Below are 21,321 nucleotides of genomic sequence, written 5' to 3'. Positions count from 1 at the left end.
TTTGAAATCACTCACTCCTTATAACAATTTCACAGTATTTAGTGAAAGAACAGTGCTTCTGCTGCTTTCATTTTCAGAGTTGCCATGCAATGTATCTTTATAGCCTGAATTCTGAACAGCAGATGTCAACTCAATCAAAGTCATAACTAACGTGACTCTTAGAAAGTAAACAAAAAAACTGCCACAAGAAGTTTCTAAAACCAAATGAAGGCATGTGAAAACATGTGAGCAACACCTGTAATTTCTCACTTTAAAGAGGCCTAAATGAGATAACATGAGATACCAAGTAATGGTTGCTTGTTGCAGTCTGCATGACTTATCAGCACTCAGTGCTGGAAAGAAGGATTTTGTGTTATGCGATCTGTCTCACTCAAATTAAGAAGCCTGGCAGAAAAGACAGTAACATGAACACAGCACTAATAACACAATTTTTATTCCATGGTAATTTAGTCTGGGATGCTTTTTTAATGTGCAACAGAAATGTCTGAGCTAGAGAATCAGCTGTAATTTTTACAAGTCACTTTTTGCTTAAGGGGACCCAAGACTGCTAGACAAGAGCTTTATTTTGAGACCAGAAATTTAGCAATTCTGACACAGAGAACACCAACCATACATATAACCCTGGACAAGTAGTCCACAACTCTCCAGCCAGAACAATGGTAGCTGCACTAGGCTATGAAACAAAACCACACTGAAAAAAAGGCAGGGACCAATGGACTTTCCACTGTATTAGGAATACCTGCAGGACAACACCCCCACCTGATTCTTAGGAGACAAACTCAAAGCAGTTCAAACCCCAAGGGGCAGAATGGGTTAGCCATGGTAATAAGGATGGCAAGAAGGGCATTTTGCCCTGTTTCCTAGTTTGTAGGACATATCTAATGCACTAGAGAGCTTCACTCCCCTCGGAATTTGTATCTCAAAATCCTAGTAGAACTCGATTCAAAAGGAATGGGTTTCAATTTTCCTTTGCCTTAAACAGTAAGATTTCATTCAATACTATTGCTCCTGAAAAGAGTTAGATGTCAAATAAAATGGAACCTAGCTGTAATCTGTGTCTCACAACACAAATAACTTAATCTGATAACGGAAAGCAAACGTGCAACAACCTTAATCCTGCTTCACATATGAGTACTTAGAAAAAGGATACAAATTCCTGAAGCTATCCACCACCCTCCTCTCTGATGCACTCTAATACAGACTTTATGCCTATTATGCATCATGCCATTATTTTGAAAGCATTCACTAGTTCATTGGCTTGCTTTAGATGAATTTTACACTTCTAAGCAGTCATCTCTCAAAGCTGGCTTTAGGTACCTAAGTGATTCTCTGGCTACTCTCCTAAAACAGATGAATAAAAACTGGGCTTTCCTCTTCATGGTTTTCTTGAGCAGTCTGTCAGTCACCCAGTGGCCCTAGGGAACTTACCTTCTTCATTTAGCTGAGTGAAGTACAGTGTTGAAAAGCATAAATACTTCATCTCTACTCCTTTCTCCAAAGAGAAGAAAAATATCAGCTGAGACATTCTTCCCTTTCTCTACCCAGTCTCTAATAAAATCTGTGGCATCTACTTAAAAATAACTCGAGGAACACAGTGACAGCCCACACAACCTTAATATGAGCATCTCCCTAAGGCAGCAGACTAGCAGAGAACTCAAACAGCCAGTGTTGCTTCCCTTTGTTGAAAAATACAGGCTGGGTTAGACTGTGGCAACAAAATGAAGAGACAAAGCTGAAAGGGTGGTACTTATCGCTGGAGATGTGTAAGAGCTGTGGCAACCAACTGCTGCTCTGCTCCTTCTCTTTTGCAGCAGCTGCAAAGAGAGTTCTCCAGGTCACTTCCCAGCTGTCCTTCCTATTTGTAGTCTCCTCCTCCTCATCCAGCAGCAGAAAGCCCTGATAATTCTGCCCTCAAGCAGCAAATACCAGTTCTGATCACAATGGAGAGAAGCCTGAAGTGTTAGAAATACTGAATGGTCTGGATTAGAAAGGACTTTAAAAATCATCTTCCAATCCTACTGGCATTAGCAGGGACACCTTCCCCTAAAACAGGTTACTCAAAGCCCCATCTAACCTGGCCATCAACACTTCCAGGGATGGGACATCCGCAATTTCTCTGGGAAATCTGTTCCAGTACCTCACCATTGTCATTAAAGGATGTCTTCCTGATATCTAATCTAAATATATCTTCCTTCAGTTTGGAGCAATTTCCCCCTTGTACTATCACTACATGTCCCCACAAAAAATCCCTCTCCAGCTCTCTTGTAGGCCCTGGGTAGGTACTGGAAGGTGCTCTAAGGTGTCCTCAGAGCCTCCTCTTCTCCAGACTGAACAACTCAAGCTCTCTCTGCCTGTCTGCATAGGAGAGGTGCTGCAGCCCTCTGAGCATCTCCATGGCCCTAGTTTGAACTCACTTCACCAGGTCAATATCTTACTAGTGTTAGGGGCTCCAGAGCTGGATGCAGCACTCCAGATGAGGTCTTGTGAGCGCAGAGTAGAGGGCAGAACCACCTCTGTTGACCTTTTGGCCACACTCCTTTTGATGCAGACCAGGACATGGTTGGCTTTCTGGGCTGCAAGCATACATAGCCAGGTCATGTTGAATGTGTTTTCTATGCATGTTTGACAGAATACTGTGAATATACAATTTTGCCTACAAACTTCAAAAATGGATCAAGAACTGAAAGAATTTCAGGCCCAACAAATTAATAGGAAACCAGTGAATTTAACACATTCTAGACCAGTGGAGTGGATGGTGTGGAATATGGGAACAGAAAGCAATAGTGCAGAAGGACAGGCGGGGGAATGACATTTGTTCTGCTTTTTTGGAACAGCAAACTAATGTTTTCCCTATGTTCTTCCAACTGGAGAGAGTAGAGGCAGCAGAGGCTGTCTTTTCACTGACAGATATATATATTAGCCTCCACTGTTGCAAAGAGAAGCCAAAGGAAAGCTTAATGTCCGTTACAGTGGAAATATTGCTTTGTAAAAGCAAAGCTACGTCTATGATTTTGATTTGCTGGATCTTATCTGATGGCAGTAATGGTGATGTAAAGAAGATGTGAATCATCAAGAAGAGGAAATTAAAAACTGAAATTTTCTTTTCTTTGCCATAAAGCTCTCTGAATTTCATTTGACTGAAAAAAATAACACACACACAAAAAAAGAAAGACTGTCCAAAAAACATAGCATGCTATGTTCTTCATTAGCAGCATGAAGAATATAGATTTAAAATTCTTTCAAGTTATTAGCTCGCACATATAAAAAAAAGCCTCAAACACAATGTGGTTCTCGTCGTGAACACAAGTGTTGGGAGAAAACCAGAAATGCCAAACGAAAATAATCAATCACTATATTTAGAGAAATCATAGTCCTATGTACTGTATATAAAGCATATAATAAGACATCTACTGAAATTTCATTATGTACAGTAATGAGTTTGTGTTCTCACAGGATAACACAGAAATCTGTTCTAATCTAAAGACGTTAAAAAAACCCTTATTTATAAACAAGAAAGAACACAATTGAAAAATAAGCTCTTCAGCTAAAGCAGCACTGCATTATCCTATTTTTAACAAACTTCAGAGAACCTATATAAACAAAGCTCTTGTGGTTTCATGGCTTTTTTTTTTGAAAAGAAAAATGGCCAGTAAATGTCAGTACAACATGCAGAAAAAATAGAGATTACTTTTTCAATATGAACATATTTATCAAGATTGGTGTGTTTTTGTTGGCTTGACCAGTACAAGGGACAGGCAAACAAATATGGAAGACTTGGAAGACTCTTATTTTTAATTATTTAAGATTCTGGATCAAATTTGTGTTTCACACATATTTCAAGAGTTAACTCCTATTCATGTCAGTACAATAAACAAAAGCACAATCAAGCCCATCAGATCTTAATCTAGTTTGAAATAAAACTTTGTAAGTTACTACTGGTAAGAACCATCCTGGTTTACAACATTTAAAGGCAGAACTGTGAGATCTGGTCATGATGCACACACCTTGTACCTGTATGCTGAATCAGCTCTTTCAAGGGCCATTTGCAATCAAAGAAATAATATTTCTTGCACCATCACCTTATAAGGAGCAGTAACGTATTTATGTTTTAACTACAAGATCAGGTTTGGAGTGATGTCATTAGCAGACAATCTCCTCCATGCTTTTTGGTCTTTTGACTACAGAGTAAAACTTAGAAATATTATACCTCTTCCATGCAGAAATAATTCTGAAAATGCAGAAAATCCAGTACATTTTATTTCTAATAATTTAGTAAGCTTATCTTACAACTTAAAGCATTGGTGCTCACCATGCTCTCCCTCAGTTATGCAGAAAGGCTAGGTAGTCATAACACTGTTTCCCTGCCAATTGCAAGTGCAGAATGGGGGAAGAACCCATAAATCAAAGAAAGAATGTGTGTTGCCTTATTCACATTGACCACATATCATGAAGTTTCTGATTCTTGAGAGTAACCATTAGATATTCTTCAAGTACTCACGTAGTATTTGAGCATTTCACATTTTATCCTTACAGCTTATGAGGAATAAGGGGCTTCAGTCTCTCAAGTTCAGACTGCTTTCCAGGCCCAAATATATCATACACATCTATCTATCCATCTATCTATCCATCTCTCCATCCATGTGGTAGCAGATCTTGTTTGAAACAAGCCCATGATGCCAAATGCCAGTAGTGAAATATTTTAGGATAGAAAAAGCTCAAACAAAGGCCCCAACATTTTTTTATTTCTACCACAAACTTTGCAAGGAGATGCATCTATGAACAGCCCTCTGTGGGTAACCACAGCCTAACATCCATCTAATTATAACCAAGCAATATATTCTGATACACATCTGCAAAAAGTCTGTCAACACTTCCACTACAAGTTAGCCCACATGAAGTTCTAGTACCACTGAGGACAGAGGTCACTTAAGGTCAGTGGCTGATCACTGTGGTCAAATGAAGTGTCACATAAAGATTGCAGGCCATGACTTCCTGAAATTCACTCACATAGGCATTCAAAAAAGGTTCTCAGCACCATCTGGGAAACAATCCAAGAGAGGACTCCATGAACACCTGTAGTACTGTCTCAAATCTACAGGCAGGAGTAGATTTTTCTAATCTCTCAGCATTTTAAGAGCCTTGAGTAGCTCTGGACCAAACACAATTGCACAGGAGGACTGAATCTGGAGTGCCTGTGAGAAAAAGCTCAGGAGGGTTTAGCTGTTTTACATGAACTCAATAATAACTGACTTGTCACCAACTGTGCAGGCTTACAATGGTGTTTTCCAACAAGGCTGTTAAGTCCCAAGTCTTGAGCAGGCTGAGGCCGAGCTGCCCCTGTCCGTGGTACTCAAATAATGAGCTCCAGGCCAACACAGGTCACTGTGTTCAATGACTCTGGGTTTAGGTGGCACATCCAACCACTCTAGCTGTCAGGTTTGGAACACACTACAGTTTAGTTGGCAAAAAGCTGGCTTTGCTGCTGTAGTTTAATGAATAGGATTCAGGCTTGCTCTTCTGAAAGACTTACTCAGGTCTTCCTTCAACAGAGGCAATGAGGCTAAAACTCCCTTGAAATAACAATTCTGCCATCTGTGAATGCCATTCAGGGAAAGTGAGAGAGCTCAGCCTTTGACAATGTGTGGCTTTGGGTATCATTCACTTCCAGTGGGACACAGTACAGAAACACAGACCTTTTCTTGACCAAGTCTTGTGGGGCAGGCAGACCCCTGTCCTAACTGGTCTGATAGTCCCAAGTATGCAAGAACAGTTGCATGTACTCATCAGAGATGCAGGAGATCTGATTTTGCAGGTGGTCTAAATGTCTTTCCCAACTTGTTCTTTTAGAATCAGCAAGGCTGAAGATACGTATTACACAGGAGTGGTTGTTGTGTGCCCAATTACTATTAAATATTACAAAGCAGGCTCTTAATCTTATTTTCTTTCACACATTGCTGTTCCTACTTGCCTAGAGAGACTTTGGGAAAGGTGACAGAACTTGGACACCAAATACAGGAGCTCAGTCTTCCTGAGCCCTTAAAATCAAAGGGATAGACTTGCCCTTTTATTAGGTGATTCAGGGAACCATTACACCCACTAAACACATAATGGTGCCCCATTGTTGACTATGCACTGCCTATGCCTATCAACTGCAACAATAATCATGTCACATCATCAGAATTTCTAAAGCCTGAAAACATGAAGCCCAGGTGTCTATGCTCTCTGATTTTTGAGCTCAGGAGCAGAAGACAGGGGTTTGTGTCTCTTGCCTCATCTCATCTAGTCTCCAAATACATACCAAATGCAATGGAAGTCACTGAACAACAAATACTTTTTTTAAAGGTAACTACATACCAGCTTATTAAACCTCTTCAAAGAGAGACAGATGAGACTCATTGTTTGAGGGAAATGACCACCAATATTCACTGAGACTCTCCATCACCAATGGGTTTCCTGTCAGAACTGAGGCAGCCTACAGATCCAAAGTGGTTTCTCCCAAGTTCCCTCAACTGGACTTGAGGAAGAGTTCCAATTAAAATGAAACAAATTGCATCAAATACTCAAGACTTCCCTTGTTACACTGTAAGTTCAGACACAGACTCGTGACTTAATATGAAAAAAACCTGGGAAACAAAAGATAACAAGAGATATGAAACAAACTACTAATCAAGGAGTAAATCCAGTTGAGTCACAAGTGTGTACTGGGTTCTTTCCTGCTCAAGGAATTCACCTAACTACTTGAGACAAGGTAACTGGAATTAGGTGAGATGAATTCTATCCTGTAACATAACTAAAAGATGTTGTCATTTTATCACAAAAGTTCCATACCTGCTTGGTGATTTCTCATGGGCAGCTCCTCACAGCACAGCCAACAAAGGCCTGCTCCCCTCTCAACCAGCTAACCCACACTTTTGTAGCACTCATCCTCACTGGACACTGCTGTGGCCTGTTAAGGACAGGCCTGTTCCCAATCTTTGGTAATTAGTATAGCTGCAACTTCTCAGGGGTGAGATTGCCTTTTGCACTATCTTTATTTTCTTACATCCTATCCACCACAAAAAGGGATTATTTTATACTTCCTACATCTTTAACTTTCACTATATATTCCAAAGGATTGATATAAAGGTGTGATCACACATCCAAAATGTGTGATTCCAACACACATTTTGGATAAACATTTACTTCTCCATCAGGTCTTGCTCCACTAATTAACGATGAAGATATTGCAGAAGAACTCAACATTAAAACACTGAATTAAAAAAATAAGAAAAATAAGTCAGTTCTTTATAGGCAGAATCCAAACAATTACACTCTCAGTGTAAATGATTCAGTAGTCACCCCATCAAATCACACTACTACAGCTAAAGACCAGAGTAAAGCAACACAAGCCATTGCACCCTTGTAGCCAATAAAGCACTAGTTTCCTATGTATTTTCAACATTTGAAGTGAGCCATCAGCCTCATGACACAGAAATTGAAAGCACCCTTCATATGGGACAGTCTGCTTACTTCTAAAAATAACCTGTTAGCTCCCATGAAAACACTCCAGGGTTTAGTTGTCCATAATTTCCTCAAGTTTTAGGTTTGAACTGAAACTTTCCCTGTGGTGTTTGAATTACAACACTTTTCTTTTTTCATGGAAAATTTCCAACACTTATTATATTTGGGGTGGGTTTCTAAAAGGCAGGAAGAAAAAGGAAGAAGAGAACTTATCACTGGAATTGAAAATACTGCTGAGAATATTTTCATAAAGATGAATATTTTGGGAATTTGAGCTCTTTGGAATACTCAGAAAAAGTTCAAACAGAAACCATTAAAATGTGCCCAAACTTATGTGACTATAACGTTTTGAAATAGCTGTTTGACACTTGTAACAGCCTCTACTGAACATATACAATCAGCTGAAATATCTCTATACTTGATTCCTGAAGCTCAAAATATCCCCATAATGCTCCCGGCTGCTGCCCTCTAAAGAAGGTCAAGGCATTCAAAGAAAGAACAGCAGCTTGTGAGAGTTTTTTGTTTTGTTTTAAAGAACTACCTTCTTACTCAGATGACAATAAGAGGAATCCTCATCTGAATGCAGAAGGAAACAAAATACAAACCTAGAGGTGTTCAAGGAAATGAAAGAGAGAGAAATTTTGACAGAATACCCAATGAGTGACCAAGAGTTATGAAAAGAGATTTAGTGACTGGGACAAATGAGGGAAATAATGGGAAAGACTAACAGCTATTTGGCTGGACGAAACACACAGATTAGGGCTGATGTGAGTGACGTTGAGGAAAGAAATGTACAGAAGATAAGATACCAAAGCTTGACTGGATCACTGATAGTGGCACTGCAACACTCTCCCTTTATTTGTTTGACTCAGATTAAAATCACAGTTTTTCTGACACAGGAGTTTGTGCCCCAACATTAAGAAGTAGGACAAATAACTCAACAGTACTATAAAAAAAAAAAATCCAAAAGAATAGCAAAATAACGAACTTTTCATACCCATTTTTCAGATGAACACATTCTTTTGTCAAGTTCATTACACCATCACACAAACACAGCTGCAGTGTCAGAACCCAGAACAGACAGGACAGAGGTGGAAAGATGTGATGGGAAGAAAAGGCATTTAAGACAGCTTAAATTGGTGAAGAAAATATTGTAAATTAATTTATGAATATTGTTGAATGGATTGATGATGTAAATAAACTGACAGACTGACAGAGGTTAAAGGAAGTTGATGTGAAAAGCATGAAATAGAAACAGATCCGAGAAAGAAAATTAGGACAGACTGGACAAGAGTCTGAATAGGAAAAGAAGTGCTAAGAGTAACAATTAAAAAAGGAATAAAAAGAAAATACCATATCAACTTTGAAAAACCAGCCCAAGGACAAGCTCCAAACTAGAACTCAAGAGTTACTGAATCTTTCTGAATTCAGAATGTGTTTTCAAGTGCCTCATTTCTTTATCTGCCACACAAAGATAATGCTGCCCTTTGAGCTCTTGGATAACATCTAGTGACAAAACACAGAATCATGCATGAGGAAAACAAACCTTTTATAACAGAGTTTGCATAGTATGAAACAATCACAAAGCCTGGGGAAGGACTGCTGATAAGAGCAGCTATTTAAAAGGTGTTCAGTAACTGCACAGGTGTAATGGTGCTCATTGGCTGAAGCAGAGCACCTGAGGGAAAAAGCTGTACCACTGTGCCATCAAAGGCTGATTCAACTGCCACACAAAGGGATCAGGTGTGTCTGCAAAGAAAGCTCAGACAGGTATTTTTAATTTTCAAGAGTTTTGTTTATCAACCTTAACAGTATTCTTAGTGCATTTGTCCATAATCATCCTAGGAAAAAAAAAAACCAAAAACCAAACTCAAAAGCATTTATCACAAGCAAACATATAAAAATATCCTTAGCAACCAATATATATATAGTTTATATACAATACAGTCAATGCTTTCATTATTGATATTCACCCAAATACTAAAGCAAGCTTATGGTGACCCACTACAGAATTTTGGGAATATGGAAACCGTGTTTAGAAGTTTCACATTTAAAACCATAATTCCTGCTCAGTGAGTGGATTTTGCCTGAGTGCAAAACAGTATCTGCTCCTAAGACCACTCCCTGCATGCCAGGGGATGGGTACTGAGATTGGGAATACCTGGGATGTAAGTCTGCAGATAGGGAGGACCCCTATCACTTGATGCTCATCAGGAATAAGTGCTATGCAACCCAGCTGTACCCAAAGCCAATTTGGGGCATAAGTTTATAAATGACAGAGGTGTCTCCAAAGAAGGGAATTGCCAGGGGGAAGGGAAGGGACAGAGAAAGCAAGAGGGAGTTGAGAGCTTGTCTATGCTGGTGATAACACATAGTAGGAGGAAAGTTAAGTAAGAGGAAACAGGATATTGCCCAGCATTGGCAGAATTTCTTCAAGAACCCACCTGTCATTTAAATAAACCTACTTAAAACACACAACAGACACAGCATATCCTGAGTAGCACTTCAGCGCCAAGAGCCATTTGATGGCACTCCTCACAGCACACAACAGTTATTTTTAGTGTTTCTGAACTTCACAGAAGCGAAAGCACTTATAAGTTCAGAGGACAGAAGAATATTTGTTTTCTAACTGTAAACAAAGTAAAGAGGCAAAGAAAAAAAAAGGCTTATTTTACATAGCACCTACATCACTCTCTTCACTAAATTCACTGGGAAGAAACCTCAAAATGGTAAATTATTGAAAGACACACCCTAAACAACAAAGGTATTGTATTTTAGCAGCTAGTGCAGGCTAGCTTGAGGACAGGAGGTAGGCATAGCTGTATTGCTTGAATGCAGGAGGTGGGCATAGTCTTCTCTTTTGGCATGACACCACCAGCTTTAGTGCCAAGAATTTAAACAGAACAAGCTGGAAATGCCTCGCACACTGAAAACAGAAAAAAAAATCCTTATTGTCAGGCAATATGGAGAGAAAGAAATCATGTCACAATTAATAAATAGTGTATCAAACCCCACTTTTTGTAAAACTGTAGGAAAGGGATAAACCTCTGCTTCTCCCTACTGCAGGCAGGGAGCCCCAGGTACAACTCTCCTCCCTCTGGCTTGCAAAGGGAAGACAATATCCTGTCTGCCTTTACATGGCACCTTTGCTGCCTTACCCAGTCTGCTCAGCTCCTGCCTGTGCATCCACTGACAGCTTCACACACATGTGGGGAGTGGGGGGATGCCAGCCCCCACTCTACTCTCCTCACTCCAATGCCACCCTCAGTGTCTCCAGTCCTGTGTATGGAAGGAGGTGGAGACAGCAGAGGAGGAGGATAGGAAGTAGAAGGCTGGCAGAAGATAAGATGGTCCTTACATGTCATTACAAAGCAGCAAAAAGTTTCACTCTTTCTCATTCAACCCATGTATTTATTTGCTAGTTCCGCTTTCCTGAGGGGCATGTGCTTCTCCATCCATGCTTCTTCGGGCTGCACAGAAGAACAGGCAAGCAAAAACCCTCCACAGCAGAAACAGAAACATTATTACTCCCATGTGTTCACTAAGATTATCCTTCACTGTCATCAGCCTACAAGCACTCTACAGTTTTTCTTAGACACATATGTATGAGCACACACTTAGGATCAGTTAATAATTAATACCATTCTAATACATGCAAGTCTCATGGCTTAGCTTTTAAGTTCTTCAATCATCTACAGTTTCTTAGTATTTGATGCAGTAGTGATCATAGACTTAAAAGCAGGTCACTGCCTAACAAGTAATGAAAAAAAGTATTTTAAGAGTTTACAGTTCACTGGTCCAGCTTCCTGATTGCACCTATGAGTACATGATTGATAGAAATCCACAGGCATGCACATTTGCAGGGATTCCAGACACACGGAGCTAATATGTGACTTAAAATAATGTATCTGGATATGGAAATCAACTCTGAAGATATCTGAAGAACCTAATTTTTGTCACATCCTTATATCACTCAATAATCACCTTCATGGAATAGCAGCCAGAACCTCTCAATTATCTCACACATTTGACTCCAACTCTTCCAATGCCCATTTAAAGCCTTTAATTTTCCTTGATTATATATCAGGATGGAGCACTTTGTGTGGCAGTCTAGCAACCACCATCTCAAACAGCTGTGAAAGTCTCTAAACTCAAAATGAGAATAATCAAACTCTATTTCCCAATGGTATTTTAACATGCTTTATGTGCGTATATTCAATGCAAAAAATTTATAGTGAAATTACCACCAGCCATATACTTTGTGTAATTATTCATGTTTGTGCTAGCTTATGAATATCTTTACTTTTCTACACATTTTCTCCTACTCTACTTTTGGGCTACAATGTTACTACAAAAAGGCAGAAACGCTCTGTAATATGTTCATAACTAGTTGGAATCAGCACATTGTTTTCAAGGTTTGTTCATGAAGTTTGAGTCTTTAAAGCATAAAATATCCACAATGGCTTTAAAGGCCTCTGGGAGTATTTCCCAAGTACTTAGTCTTTGCTCAGTAGTTCAGGATGTGCATTTTTCATATTCACTTCCTCATTTTACATGGAGTCTGCATAGTCTGAGGTGTCACATTTCATGGGAATTTTACAAAGCATAAAAAAAAATTACCCAGAACCTGAAGATTCATTTTCATAGAGACAGAAAGCAACTCAAAGGCTCCCAGCCTCTGTCAGCTTTAAAAACAAGGGAAATCCATAATTTTATGGTGGGGTTATTACTGAATTCCATGTAGACCCTATATCCTCCTCACAGCAGTCCCAGCATAAAAGGCCATTTCATATAATGCACAGTGCAAGGAACAGCTCAGGTTTTTTTGTAGATGTGTAAATTACTATAGGGTGGTTAAACTTTTGAACTCAAATTTGCTTTGATGCCAATTCCCATTCCAGACTGGGAGGACTTGTACTGTATGCTCTGTGTGAGGACTATCTGGGTCTTCTTCCAAATGGATTATGCATCACAATCACATCCTGGGAGAAGGGAGGGAGGAGGAGGACAAAGGAGAGTGCAGTGCTTGCTCCAACAACTCAGGGAATGCTTAAGGTTGTATTCAGTAGGCAACTCAGTGTAATGTGTGCATAGAACAAGTTTAATAAATATCATTTTAAAATATGCAGATGAGAAATTAAGAAAGGAAACACTAGAAGTGTAGAGAGAAAAGGAGAGAGGATGTTCTCTCTCTTTTTAAACTGCATGACTTCCAATGTCAAGCTCTCCAACTACCCCTGTACACATAAACAAATGCATTTAGTCTTAAAGAGATATTTGCAGAAGTGAAAGAGGATTCACCTACTGAGACAAGAAGGTTTAATGTTTATATTATTAATCATGGAGATAGTATAATGTGCCCTTTTCTTCTGGTGTAACAAAGAACATCTTAACATAATTATTTCTAATCTAAAGGGTTCATGAATCCAGATGACGAATCCATTTGTATTTTTTTCATTTCATGCTTTTCAAGAAGAGGCACATCTTGAGGTTTCTGCACATGTAACAGAAAGAGGTACTGGCCCATCAGATATATAGGTCTGATTTTTTTGGGACTGCTACTTTTCATCTGAGCTACAAGAAGTAGTAATGTTTGCTGATGGAAAACTGGCAGTGTAGTCTATTTCACAAAGGGAGATGGCATGGCTGCATCTCTGCCAGGCTGTACCTCAGCTTAGCAGTGCTGCTCATTGACAGGTCTTGTTATCTGCTACTAATTTGCTCACATAGCGCTTGGTTTGATGTCTTTTATTTTGCAGATTTTTTTTTTGTGTGGTGGTAGGAAACCTAGGTTGTATCTCCATATGGAATTGCCCTGTACTATGTGGGCATAACAACCTCCAGGTGGAGTTGCCATCTGTTGGTATGGTTCCACCTGTGGTCTGATATCCAGCATAAAACTGAAGGACATGAATTTTGAAATGCCCACAGGACAAATGTCCAATTCTGATAAGATTTCTGAAAGGCCAAAGAACTGAATTTACTGGGAGACTGTGCCAGCAAATCTCTCAGAAAAAAATGCTCCCAAGTAATCAAGCTACAGGCACTCAGTTTCTCTTTAAAATTCAGGCTGTTAAAGCAGGTGCTTTGAGCTAGAGTGAGAAGTTTATATCCTTTTAAAGTACTTCACATAAGATGACAACTTGAATATGTAGAGACATATATATATTGCATATGGATACCTTCACACTGCAGGCTAAGAGAAAAGAAAGAAATACAAAGGTAAGCCTAATCAAGTGCTGTCTATTACTAATTTACGTGGGGCTGGGATACTTTTCTACAGCTGGAAAACTTGAACCAGTTCTCCAGTTCACAGTAAAACAGCAATATTGCAAAGATATGGAGTATTCAGCATTAGCTCCCTTTTCTCTACTAAACTTACATTACTACCATCTGTTTTACTGCTGCAGCACCAACCATGAAGGCACATCTATTTAGGATAGAAACAGCCCCTCACAGACTTTATTTCTTTTTTTCTTTGTTATTTACACAACCCCTGCTCCCCATATAGACATTTACTGCAGAAGAACATGCTTCTCTATGCTAAATGCTTTGTAATACCTAACCTTTAATGCAAAAGCCCATAGCCCCATAATTTATCAGGCTGAAGGAGAAAAGTTCAAGAGCACTGGAAGCATTCATGTCCTTGTAAATAATGAGAGGTCTTTTTGATAAAAACAGCCAGCCAATTCCTGGAAGCAGATCATCCCCATGTTACAGAGAGCACATTTACAACCCCAAGCATTCCGAGTAGCAGTTGGCTCAATGCAGAAATGCCACCAGCTTGCTGATAACTTCATGCCTGGCTTTCAGAATAAAAGGGTTATCAGCAGCAGCTTCCACTGACTGCTTGCGAAACCTCATCCTCACCTTCGACTTCCTCTAGCTCCTTGACATCTTCGGGCACACATGGTGTCCTGGTGACAGACAGTAACCAGATGGTCTTTTACCATCCAGAACTGACTTGTTTCAGGAATTTAATCTGATTTCCCAGAATATGCAGCACAGCCCTTGGCTCCAAACTTGGCATGCAGGTGGGATTGCATGCCTCCGGCTTTATAAATAGGCATAACTGTTGGTGGCTTTGGTACATGTCAGTGTTGGAGCTGTTTGCCTGTTAATCTGGAAAACCTGACCCCCTGCCTGGGCATTCACCTGTGCTTCTGACTGACTCTGGCGGCTCCTGTGCATGTCCAACCACACTGTCAAAGAGCTCAGCATCTCCTAATTCCAACAGCAAAGTCACTTTCTGTTTTACAACTTAGGAGCTCTTATAGTGATTTCTTTCCATTTTTTATTGTTGTCAGCTGCACTGTACTGTATAATTAAAAGCACATGCAAAATACAGATTTAGAATCCCCTTGCTGCAGTAGGGAGCTGAGGTTTCTAAAAGGGTAACTACCCAGATACAGCTACACTCTTTCTCTTCACCCATCCCTTTGGAAAGGTTGGCTCCCATTTACCAGGTAGACAGGCGAAGAATCAAAGTATTGCCCCCTTCTTATGCCTCAGTGGGGGACTGGAAAGTTTCAGGCTTCTCAGTTCTCATTGCTCTACCCTGAGAAGTCACTGCTCCTCTTGGGAACTTTCCCATCACTGGCAGTTCACATCTGTGCAAATTGCAGCTATCGGGAAAACTGAAGGAAACTGTTTTAATGGATCCCTCATAATTTAAGCATGTAAAAAAATTGCCTTGGAATTTTGTTTCACATGTGATTTTAGTGTTTTAAGACACTCAATTCTTTTTTATTTACATTTTAGGACTCATATAGAACTTTTCTGGTAAAAGCCCCTCATAAAATTACCTAGAAGCCCCAAAAAGTCTTGCAAAGCTCAGAAAAAAAAAAGGAAAGGAAAAAAAAAGAAAAAAAAAGAGCATTATTATATACTCATTCTATCTACATGAAGATAAAAGCACGCATGCACAAATGCAATTCCAAAACAAACGACATTTACTACTTATAAGGAAAAAATTGTAGGGCATAATAATAATAATAAAGGTGCTGTTCTATCAGACTATAGATGCTGTTGACTTTGTGCATGAATTTATCAACCTTTAATCCACTTAAATGGTATGTCAGTGTCCCTGAGAGTATGTCAGATCCCTTACCCAGGACCATTACCATTATCTTCTCTGCTTGCACCAATATCTGTAGAAACACACGGGACTTCAGCACTTTATCAGAAGTGCAGAGGGTCTGTGACAGGAAAATGGTCTACTGCAACCTAGTGTTCTACCCAGATTATTGAATTAAGTCTAAATTGTTGAAGTTTTGACTGCTGGCACAGTCTCCCAGTTTTGACTATATTGTCCTTGGAGATACTTAAAGGATGTGCAGACATGATGCTTAGCGTCATGGTTTCACGGTGGATTAGGCAGTGCTAGGTTAATGGTTGAACTCAGTGATATGGAGGGCCTTTTTCAACCTAAATGTTTTTAGGATTCTAATTATCTTTAATTTTAGATTACAGTAATGGTTTAGGGACTTACAGGAGAGTGGTTAACTTAAAGCACCAATTTTACCTCAAATCATAACTCCTAGGCTCCTCCAAGCACTTTTTTTTTCCTTTATTTCTTCTTAAAAAAAACAAACAAAAGACAACTCTAGAAATTCAAAACTGCCAAACAAAATTGAAACCATTTCTCATCCAGGCTTGACACTCAAATTCTTATTCTCCATATAAGCACACAGCTCTAACTAAATCAGAGAGCTGCATCCAAAAGCTGAATTTGATTCAAGCATAGTCTAGTATGAGCACTATGTGACTAGTCTACTATGATTGCTGGCCAATTTTTTCCTCAGCCTTAGCTCCTTAGACCTTGCAGCAAGGTCAAGGCCTTTGCCTGCTCAGACTCAACACCTGGCTAGTGCTTTCAGACCACAAGAACAATATCTAGCTTTCATTTAATTATGGACACCTCTAAATACTGATCTGAATCCATAAGCAGCCAAATATGGGCCCAAGCACACAATTAGACTCTACAAACAAGGCTGGATGACCTTTTGACAACCTTCTCATTTGATCTGAAGGACAGACAGCACAGGACCCCACGAGGCAGAACTTACATCACAGGGCCAGCAAAGCCATCCCTGAACCTCACATCTTATTCAGTGTATCTTTAAAAGAATTAAGCCTTGGTCTACAGAAGCTGCTTTTTTTTTCCTAACCTTCCCAACAGCATTGGCTAAATTATCAGAAAACACAAAGCCTACCATGGCATTTCATGTGTTGCTTTCTCATTCTGTGCAAGGAACAGACGATCTCAAAATTATACCCAAAGAATCTTCAAAATTACAATAAGGTTTATATTAATCCTCGTCAGTTATGGATATTTTCATTACCTTTAACCCATTCCTATCTAATTTTGAATATTTAGGTCTCATCCAGCATACTGCAATCTTGTAACTGGGACAAAAAAATTTAAGTTCAGTGTTATCCAGTGAAGTTCTTCATCCTTGAGGATCCTTGTGGAAAAAAAGGAAGAGGGAAAAAAGAGCAAAAGGAAAACAACTGTTTCCATGGCGGGGTGGGGGGGGAAGTCCCTCAAAACAGGGTTTATTTAAATGGCCATAATAATTAAAAGGAACATTGGAGAAAACATTTTGTTTTAAGAACTGTTAAACAAGGAGGATCAAAAGCTGTTTCCTAAGCCAGTCTTTTTAAAAAGTAACCCTCAGGAGAAGCCCTGGCTACTGTTGGCTTTCAATCTATAGGTTACAAGCTGACAGAAGGGAACACTTTGGGAAATGTACAGTGAAACAGCCCTAGTTCAGGGCACCTGAGCAGAAATAAACAGTCCTTCCTTAGCACTCAACAATAAACTGTCTGGATTTCTCAGCATTGTATGTTAAAGCCACACTTACCTTTTCTTCACTTACCCATTAAAGAAACTAAAATTTTCATGCCTCATATTTAATCATTTTTTGGCGGCTAACTTTGATTTGAACCAAGTCAAAACCCCTAAGCAGAAATCCAAAACCAGGAAACATTAGAGTGAAACAATGCAGACTTTTGGAAAAAGGAAAATAATAACCTCAAGAAACAACTTGTACCTGGAACTCACTGAAGCACCTACAGCTCTTAAGCATACGTTTATTTCCAGCCTATTTTCCCTCCAAGGTACAAAGCTATTTCTTGATGAGTGCAGGCAAACAAGTTGATATGAAACACTGCGAAATTGCTCAGTAAAGATGATGGACAGTCTCATGTAGGTGAGTCCTTGAAGCAAAGAAGGCAATGCTGTGGCTAAGGCTGCCACTTACTGCCACAAGCCCTATGAGCTGAGTTAGAATTGCCACAGGAAAAGAGTGAATTACACCAAATGTGCTGGAGAAATGTCAGAATATGGAACTTAGGAGAAATCCCATCCATTTATGATTTAGGTTAAATGCAATGAAAATAAGGAGAATATTCCACTCCAAAAGGATCTGCAGAAAAAGGACACCACAGCAGGAAGGCACAAAATCTCCAAAAAAGACTACATTTTACTTCTCAATCCTCCACTACTTAACACTAATTGTAGAGCTTACAGGACCCACTTCTGCGCTGTGATGTACCTTCAGTAAAATTTATTCACCTATTTAACAGTACTCTGCATCTAGTAAAATGCAGCACGGCAATAGGTACACACAACGGCCTCAAAAAAACCCAAACAAACAAAAAAAAAAAAAAAAAAAAAAAAAAAAAAAAAAAAAAAAAAAAAACAAAAAAAAAAACCCCAAAAAAAACCAGGAAAAAACCCCCACCCACCAAAAAAAACAAAACAACCTAACCAGTCACTATGATCTTCCAAAAATAATAGACCAGAAACACTCTTACATGATGTATTTAATGCTTCTTTTCAACACCCTCCTCAATATATCTGGATAAGATTGTTTGGCTATACCGTACTTCCAAATCTATCTTTATCTCATTGTACAGGCAGACCTTTTCAGAAAGTACATGTTGCCTCCTGGAACTGCAAACCACCTGACATAATTTTGGAGTTGTAACAAGCTTTGAAATTCCTGAAAGACAATCAAGACCAAAACTGGAATGAAGCCCACATCACACAGAAAAAATTGTATTATTGTAAAGGATGCTAGGATACATTACTCAGAAACTTCAGCTTCACACATGTGAATTTAGGGAAAAAAAAAGACCTGATTTCAGAAGTTACCAATCCCTAAAAGCATCTTCCTAAAATAAAGTTTTTACCTTTATAACATACTTCTACATAGGTAGTTTTTGTTATTGTTAATGTTGTTTTGTTACATTCATTTTGAACAAGCTGTAATCACTTGTTAATAACAATGCAAGGTGAGTTTGCAGTTGCATTTGTATGATGCCACGGACACTGACACTAAGTCTCTGTTTTATCATTCATTGAATTAACATGAAAATTTCTAATTTTAGATCATGGAAACCAGGTTCTTGAAAGCCACGAGAAGAAAGAGACCGTTAGATCTCCTTGAATGCTGGATGCATTAGCGTTTGGGAAGGGAAAGAGAATGGGAAGGCTCCTAGACTGAGGGCCAGACTGCCCCATACAGCACTTTTATTTTTCTTCCAGTCTGAATTTTCCAAAATCATCTATGGCCAGTTTTCTCCTAGAAACTTCTAATTGCACATGTTTCTGTGTCCTTGTCTTCTATTGAAGTAGTTTTATGTGACTGCACAGCTACTGACATGGAACATAATTCCTGTAGTACTGGTTTGTTTCTTTTCCACCTCCAGACCTGGTCTTATCCTCAACGTCTTCACATGAAGCTCCACTTATTATTTGAATCTTTGCTTTCCATAATTCAGCATTTCTGGTTTGTACAAAATCCTTCTAGTTATTTTTCTTGGGTTTTGGGGTTTGTTTTTTTTTTTTTTTTGCCCCTCAATGTGTAGTTTGGGTTTTTAGCAGTTAAATACATCAAAGTGACATTTTTAAATACAGCTATATACGTCAGTCTAAGAAAACTCAAATGAGCAATCTACCACAACTATGTATTAGTAATCAGCCTCCATTTACTATGAGATCATCCAGCAGCAAAGACCCCTCAGAGTGAATGTTCTCCCCTCAAAATACTGAAGAAACTCTCCAAACTTACAGCCTAGGTTCCCTGGTTAGACGAAAAACACATGCATCCATTTGGCCCACAATAGAGGAAATCAGCTTTCTAATCACATAGCACACCTTTTCCAAATCCCTCTCTAAACCCCACATTTGCCAGTTATCTTTTAAGTACAAAGAACAGAACATTAACCTCTCATTGCTTGTTTAACTCCAAAATGCCAGATAGCTTAAAAATGTTTCCAACCAACTGACCCCTTAAGGTATGCCTTTCTTCTGGTCTATTCTATAAATACTGCATGACATCCAGAGATACCAATGATGCTGCATTCAGCTGCACCACAATGGAAAGAAAAGAAATAAGAAAATAAGAAAATACATCTCCCAACAGGATGATGGAGGAGGCTGGGTGCTACCCCTCTCTGTTTCCCTGGTACTTTTCTACTGTCTAAGCAGCATGGAGAAAACCCTCAGTGCTGCTTGGGAAGTCAACAGCCACCCATCACTGCAAGAAAGGAGAGAAACACAGCTCTCAGAACTATTCCTGCTGCACCCAAGCTGTTCACAGCAGCTCCTTTGTAAAAGATGACCACACTCCAAGAAGTTACTTTGTTCTGTGCCCTCTGACACAGCTATCCAGTGAAGACTTTAGAATGCCTTTTCTTTCTTAGAATTAGAGATTTGCAGAGTACTCTACAAGAAAAGGTGAGCAATGGGGAGAATATAATGATTCCAAATATTCCAATTCATTCTGGTCAGCGGTGAGTATTAATCTTCCCTTATGAAAAGTTTCTTGCATAACATGAAAGAATCGGGACCAAACTTAGAAGCAAGTTCAAAGACACTTTACATAGCAAGTTGCTGCAGACCTGTGAGAGCTTCTAAGCAAAGAAAACAACTTTTGGATGCATTTCTTTTACCTCTCAGGATGTAGTTCTGATAATTCTGGTCGGCTTCTGCTCCCACTTTGATTAGGCATGTCAGGCCTTCAGCAACAACAAACTCATGAACCAAGTCCTTGTCATCCTGTCACAGGAGAAGGAAAAGCTGAGTTAGATTTTTGAAAGACAAGGAAAAAGGTTATATCATAATGTAAAAAACAAATGCATGCTTGCAACACTGATTTTATGTTTCACATGTTGTAAGCAAGTTGATATGAAAGTTGTTTTACAGAGGACCAAAAGCAGAATTTTGAGTTTTAAAATCAGAATGAAATACATCAGTGCAAAGCAAGAAAAAACATGCTTAACCTTTTGGTCAACTACAGAAAATTAAAATCTGCAAAATATGACTTTTTTTTTCATTGAAGGCTTGCAGACATTTTCCACAATACTAAATTCCTCGTCATACCACATAAACAAATATCCTTAAAGCCCGAATGTGTCAGGATCAACAAGAGAACACCATCTCTATTCCTTAGCATAATTCCAGTTTCCAGTGTACAGCAAAACTTTAAAACTGGTTTTATTGCAGTGTAATATTACATATCTTACTTTAACATAATATTAATTCATTATATTTAGAATGGGAAAGTAAAGTGTTAAAGATAAGAGCATTAGCAGACAATATGCCTACACTGTGAAGGAAAACAGCAAATACAAGAGAAAATTTCACAGAAGTTTATGCTTGCTAAAGTGGCTCACTATTTTTTTCATCATCACTTTTTTCCTCAGGGTAGCAGAATGATCCCACGGTGACACCAGGGAGTGGAGGGGTTTCCTGGGCCTTACATGCATAACTACTGTGCCAAGGGACTAACGAGCCCTGCATCTAAAGCT

At 39.1% G+C, this 21,321-nt stretch overlaps 1 protein-coding gene across 6 annotated transcripts in view; it reads right to left on the bottom strand.

Moving 5' to 3' along the window:
* Positions 1-21,321, bottom strand: part of FHOD3 (formin homology 2 domain containing 3) — a 377,077-nt gene that overhangs the window by 169,335 nt on the left and 186,421 nt on the right. For all 6 annotated transcript variants that reach the window (XM_050970942.1, XM_030230647.2, XM_050970943.1 and 3 more), the window contains exon 5: positions 20,464-20,569. In XM_050970942.1, the coding sequence (XP_050826899.1) occupies positions 20,464-20,569 (106 nt within the window). The remainder of the gene's footprint in view (positions 1-20,463; positions 20,570-21,321) is intronic.

This window comes from Serinus canaria, chromosome 2 (assembly GCF_022539315.1).
Source record: "Serinus canaria isolate serCan28SL12 chromosome 2, serCan2020, whole genome shotgun sequence".
NCBI classification, from domain to species: Eukaryota; Metazoa; Chordata; class Aves; order Passeriformes; family Fringillidae; genus Serinus; species Serinus canaria.
Note: the sequence above shows the minus strand (reverse complement) of the source record. Positions and strands in the feature narration are given on the sequence as shown.